This window comes from Tursiops truncatus, chromosome 3 (assembly GCF_011762595.2).
Source record: "Tursiops truncatus isolate mTurTru1 chromosome 3, mTurTru1.mat.Y, whole genome shotgun sequence".
NCBI classification, from domain to species: domain Eukaryota; kingdom Metazoa; phylum Chordata; class Mammalia; order Artiodactyla; family Delphinidae; genus Tursiops; species Tursiops truncatus.
The window spans coordinates 152,954,320-152,960,319 of NC_047036.1; the positions used below are offsets into that span (position 1 = coordinate 152,954,320).

Sequence of the window (6,000 nt, forward strand, 5' to 3'; positions counted from 1 at the left end):
TGGGTCAGAGAAAAAGGTTGAGGGATACTCTCTGTTAAGAGATGAGCAAACACATCATAGTTCAATCACAGTGGGAAAATGTTGCCTGCAGTCACTGCAGTCACATTTCTAATGTGCAGCTCTGTAGATTGTCCCATCCATGGGGCAATTCCATACCTACGAGGGAGAAAAAGGTTTTCAGGTTTATTTATGGAGATCCAGTTTGTACACTGCTAAGGCAAAACTCAGCTAAAGTTTTTAATGACCCAGGGCTTTTATCCAGGAAATCAGATGCTGAGGTATCCCAATTTCTGAATTCTGTATCTACAGGGGAAATTTCCTTACCCAATGAGACAAGGTTACTATAGTTCTCCAGCATCACATCTTGGTACAAGTTTCTCTGTGAAGGAGCCAGCTTTCTCCACTCATCCCGCGTAAAGAGCACAGCCACATCTTCGAACGTCACTGACAGCTGTAGAGACAAACATCCCAGCTCATCCAGGACCATCCATCACACAGGGTGAAAAAGGCGGCAGTGGGGAGTAGACGGGCTACCATGAAATGCTTCTATATTATTCTAGGTTCTGAAGGTTCCAGGTCATTTGTTTAATGAACAATTGACCAATGACAAATATATATTGAGTAGCATGAAGTATGAACCAGGCCCCGAGTTAACTGCTACAAGAGATGTGTGGAGGTATTAAGGCCATTAGTGGGAGTGTTAATTAGAATTATCTTCCTGTTGGCAACTTGATAACATACATTACAAGCTTTAAAATGTGCATACTCTTTAACTCTCCAATTACTATATTTGTTTTATAATGAACAGTGAACAAAAATGCCCATGCAAGGACATTTATCATGGTGTTAGTAACAGCAAAGAAATGGAAACAACCTCAATAATCACCGAGAGAGACTAGTGTAAATAAGGCACTCTGTGCTCCCTAAAGCTTGAGGACAGTAATAATGGAAATTAAAATAGCTATAATTTATTGAATGCTTTTTTCAGGCTAAGTACTATTCTTAGAGCTTTATATTAAACTTTAGTGTATATCTTTATTTTATCTTCACAACAACCCCATGAAGAAGGTACTATTATTGTGTCCATTTTACACAAAAGAAAACGAAGAGAAATTTATCCAAGTCACACAACTGGTATGAAGGAAAAACTCACTCCTCCTGCATGTCTCCTCTACTCTTAATACAACACTACTTCACTTCTGACACCAGATGTGGGGTTTTTCCACACACCAAGCAATTGTGGGACACCAGCTGAGTGTCCTACAGTTAAACTCAATTCTGACACCTGAAGATAGTGTCAGATTCCCACAAGACTGGCCCTCTTTCAATGTCAATCACAAGTCCAGGTTGTTACCTGTGCTGCTGACTGACTGGCTATAAATTGGAGGTTTCTACAACCCTCTCCTCAGGTTTGATTAATTTGCCAGAGTGGCTCACAGAACTCAGGAAAACATTTACTTACTAGATTACTGGTTTATTATAAAAGAAGATATAGGAACTGGCAGATGAAAGAGAGGCACAGGGAAGGGGTGCACAGTTTCCATGCTCTCTCGGGATTCACCATTCTCTCCGACTCTCTACATGTTCACCAACCTGGAAGAACTCTGAACACTTCTGGGTTTTTATGGAGGTTCATTACATAGGCATGATTGATTAAATCACTGACCATTGGTGACTGATTCAACTTTCATCTCCTAGGGTGGCGACAGATGGATAAGAGGGGTTATCGGGGGGCAGGACTGAAAATTCCAACACTTTAATCAAGGTTGGTTCCCCTGGCAATTAGCCTGCATCCTTAGGTGGGGTACAAAAGTCACCTCATTAACATAAACTCTGGTGTGGATACAAAACACACCAATTTTGCCTTCATTGCTCTGAAGTAATTTCAGGGATAAAAATCATATATTACTAACCACTTAGGAAATCACAAGGGTTTTGGAAGTTATGTGCCAGGAACACGGACAAAGACCAAATATATATTTAATATTATGAATCACAATATCACAGCTGGTCAGTGGTAGAGGTAGAATTGCAATCCAAGGAACTGCCTCTCAACGCCTATCTCATAGGGTTAAGAAATAAATGATAATCTATACAATGGAGATAAAGAGTAGTGATGGTAGCACAACACTGTGAACATACTTAATGCCAATATACTCAAAAATGGTTAAAGTGGTAAATTTAATCTTATGTATATTTTATCAAAATAAAAAGTTAAAATGATAAAATAAAAAATACATACATACATATGTACACATGTACATAAATAAATAACAAATAAATAAAGATGCACAGAAAATTATTCTGAGGGCTGCATACCAAAGGTATGACCGTGATTATCTCAAGATGTTGGGGTAAGAGTGATTTTACTTTTTTATTCTCTGAAATTTTTAACATTAACATGCAGTGCATGTATAAGATAATTTATTGGCACACGGCGGGGAATACAAGAAATGATCTTTGCCCTCAAAAGAATTTACAATCCAACTGGCAGACAAGAAAAACGCATGAAACAATCTGAACAAGAAAAGTGGCGCTGGACAGGACCATATACCATTTCCTGGTTCAATCCTCATTTTAGAGATGAGAAACACAATGTCCAGGGCAGTTAAGATACTAGGTCACATACTTTTTCAATGGCAGAGACAAGACGATAACTGAAGTTTTCTTTTAACCCAGCACTTGGTGGGTATATTCTCTCTCTGGTCTTAAATGTCCTGTCACTGAGTTTTACACACAAGTCCACGTGGTACTGATGTATCGGCAGCAGGTGAGGTTAGGGAGAAATGTCACATAGGACTCACAAGCAGGGATGGAGAAGATTCTGGGTAAGAGAGCAGCCTGGCTCTGTTGGAATGGAATGGGAAAGGCTTAGAAAAAAGTAGCCCAAATATGCAGAGGCAGGTCCTAGCCACAGTCTCAGAAGATCAACCACTACCACATTTCATGGGTCCAAAAGATACACAACATCACATTGCAGAGAACTCTGGTAATTTGGGGGCCAGGCCTGTCCCGTGTTCTGAAAGATATACCAGAGGAAAGGCTGGATGATAACTAACATAAATTTAGAGGCCAGACATACCTGGGTTTGATTTCAGGTTACCTGACTTCGTTGAGCCTCAGTCTCAAGTGTAAAATGGGGGTAATAACTTCTGCTTCGCTGTGAGAGTGAGAACAAAGGTGAAGCCCTCAGGATATTCCCCAGCGACGTTAACTACTATTGTTAGATGAGGATGAGTAAAGGAAGGACACTGTACAGTCATTTCTATCTACCAACAGTAGATAGATAGACATCATGAACTAGAATAATATCGTTTAGCTACCACAAGCACCACATATTGAACATCTACTATGTGCCTGGCCCTGATATGAACGCTTTCCATGTACTAACTCCCAGGATCCTCTCATCTACCCTTTGAGGTAGGCCCGGTTGTTGTATTCATTTTACAGGTGAAGAAACTGAGGCACACAGAGGTAAGAAACTGAAGCACAGAGAGGTGGACTTATTTGCCCAAGACCCATTAACAGCAACAGAGGAGATGGGCACAAACCTGGCCATCTGGCTCAAAAGCCCCACTGAGTAATCACCGTATACACTGCCTCTCCACTACCAACATCCCATGAAACTCTCACTGCTGCTTCCTGAGGAGTCTTCTCTCTGCTCTTGGGAGTCAAGAGACCTCTCCATCTATGTCCCCACCAACATGGCTATCCTTTGTTCACACAGTGGCTCACCTGGATGGGGTCCCATCCTCATTCTCACAACATAAAGATGAAAATGGCAGGTCAATATCAGTTTTCAAGAGAGTGACAGAAGCAAGGCACATGATCCAGAAAGTTAAGATGGAGAAAAAACTAAAAACTATGGACTGGGAAAAGCCTGGCAAAGGTATCATGAGGATTTCTCACGGGCGGAAAGAAAAAGAAAAGCATTCCGGCCAAGGGTAGGGAGGGGGACGTGACTGAGCAAAGGAGGCAGGCCAGAAAGGAACTCTGCCAAGTGCGCACGTTTGTTTGTTCTGACCCTAAGTGGTATAAGACGTGTGGCATCTTATCTATCAATTCAGTAATCATACAGTGAATTGAGATTAATGAATAAAAGAGTGTCTATTAGAAAAAAAAAAAAGAGAAACACAGGCCATGGATTGGGGGGTTGGAGGCAAGCATTCCCTACGCAATCTACCATCCACCAGGGTGGACCAACTCTTCCAAGGGAGAAGGACATTGGCTCCAAATTCTGGCGAAGACTGTACTGGGGAGAAAACGTCAGTTTAAGGGTAAAAAACCAAAAAAACCCATCTGTCTCTAAGACCTGAGATGGCAATGAACTCACCTGAGACCTTGCTTCCCTCTGTTCAGTAGCCATGTCCTCTTTCTGGGCAGTTTCCCCTTAGGATGGGAGAAGTCTCCAGAAGCCAGATCTGAGAGAAGAAAAAGGGAGCCAGGAGGAAGCCCCTTCTGCTTTCCACCCCTCAGAATCAGCAGCTCTGAAACCTTTATATCACTTGAAAATGATGCCAAGTGCCCTCAGAGAAGGAAGTCAGAAGGAACGAGGGGTAGACAGGACCAGAGAGAAGGGCTGGGTCATCCTGGTCCAGGCCCAGCTCTTTCCCTGGCTCAGAGGAAAAGGTCCTAGGACTCCATCAGCAGTAGCAGCAACTCCCTGAGCCTCACCGCGTGCCAGGCACTACCTATCAATACATCATCGAGTCCCACAGCACAGTTGGCACTGTCAGCACCCCATTTTATAGATCAGGAAACTGAGGGCAGAGTGGGAGCAACTTGCCCCAGTCCACACAGCCAGGGAGGGTGGCACCAGGATTCCAAGCACCGCAGGCTCCAGAGCACCTGCTCTAACTTCCCTGCGTGCATGTGACAACTTTTCTCCACCTCAAGCCTTCCCACCCAATTCCTCCCCCTCCTGTCAAGTAAACAATTTCCAGATTTCTAGAGAAAGCTGTTTCGGAAAGGGAAAACATCAGCTCTCCTATGGCGGGGAGAGGGCTGCTGTCTTGAGGAAAGGGCACAGAAAACCAAAGACCTGGGTCCAGTCCTGGCTCTGCCACTGGGGGAAGCCGGCGACTCACTTCTCGCGCAAAACAAGCCTGTCACTCGGGAGTGCAGGGGTGATGATAAAGGGAGGAAATAATTTTCTCACGTTCACTGCCGGCCCGAAACAAATTCAAATGCCCGCAGGCGCTGGGCACGTAGCGCGCTGGGAACTGGTCGGGAAGAAGCAGGAGGGTGGCTGGGTCCAGCCAATGGGGACGAAGTGCCCGACCTGTCTCGTTCAGGGGCACGTCAGTGGGACGGCTGGGGGCGACAGGCGGACAGAGCCAGGGGTGCCCGGCTCTCGGCCCGCCGGCCCCCACAAAGGCCCGGCTCGCGTCTCTTGGGCCTGTGCCCCATGCCCCCGCGACGCATCCTCCCGAAGCCCGGTCCTCCCTCCCACATCCTGCCTACCCCCCGCCGCTCACCTCGCCCAGGCCTCGGGGGTTCCGCGGGCCGCAGGCTGGAGGCTCCGGAACTGCCACGGCCGGACAGCAGCTTCCGCTGGGGACTCCCCGCGGTGCCGCCTGGGCGGACCTCTGGCGGGTAATCAGCTCGCGCCAGCGGCAAACGCCCGACGCCCCACGTAGGTCCGGGAGGGGCGGGGCAAGGACAGTCGCGAGCCCCTCTGGCAAATGTAGTCCAAGCGAGAACAAAAGATCCTGGGAAATGTAGTTTTTCGAGCTTGTCTGCGAGGAGAGCCCCGGCTGAGCCTGTCACTTGTCCAGACTCCATTCTGGGTTCGTGGTCGAGCTCCCTGGGCTGCTGGCTCCTGAGTTCCCAGTTCTTCCAGGAGGAAACAGAGGTTCCTACAGGGCAGTGACTTGTAGCTCTGCATCTGTGTAAATGATAGCAAGGCAAGTAGACAACCGCCAGGAACAAACCTATTTCCCTTTAAGTCTTTCAACAAGAGTGTATGGAGGACTTCCCTGGTGACGCAGTGTTTGAGAA

The 6,000-nt window shown here is 46.2% G+C and overlaps 1 protein-coding gene across 5 annotated transcripts in view; it reads right to left on the reverse strand.

Moving 5' to 3' along the window:
- ZNF354A (zinc finger protein 354A) overlaps window positions 1-5,630 on the reverse strand; it is a 29,370-nt gene extending 23,740 nt beyond the window's left edge. Inside the window, exons 1-3 of one of the 5 annotated variants that reach the window (XM_033853664.2) lie at window positions 5,478-5,630; window positions 4,334-4,421; window positions 325-451 (exon numbers count right to left, since the gene is read on the reverse strand). In XM_033853664.2, coding sequence (XP_033709555.1) covers window positions 325-451; window positions 4,334-4,366 — 160 coding nt within the window. In that variant the 5' untranslated portion in view covers window positions 4,367-4,421; window positions 5,478-5,630. Of the gene's footprint in view, window positions 1-69; window positions 157-324; window positions 455-4,333; window positions 5,453-5,477 lie in introns of those variants that run through there. The other 4 variants (XM_073802878.1, XM_033853665.2, XM_033853663.2 and 1 more) reach the window with 4 other exon arrangements.
- Between the last annotated feature and the right edge of the window lie 370 nt (window positions 5,631-6,000).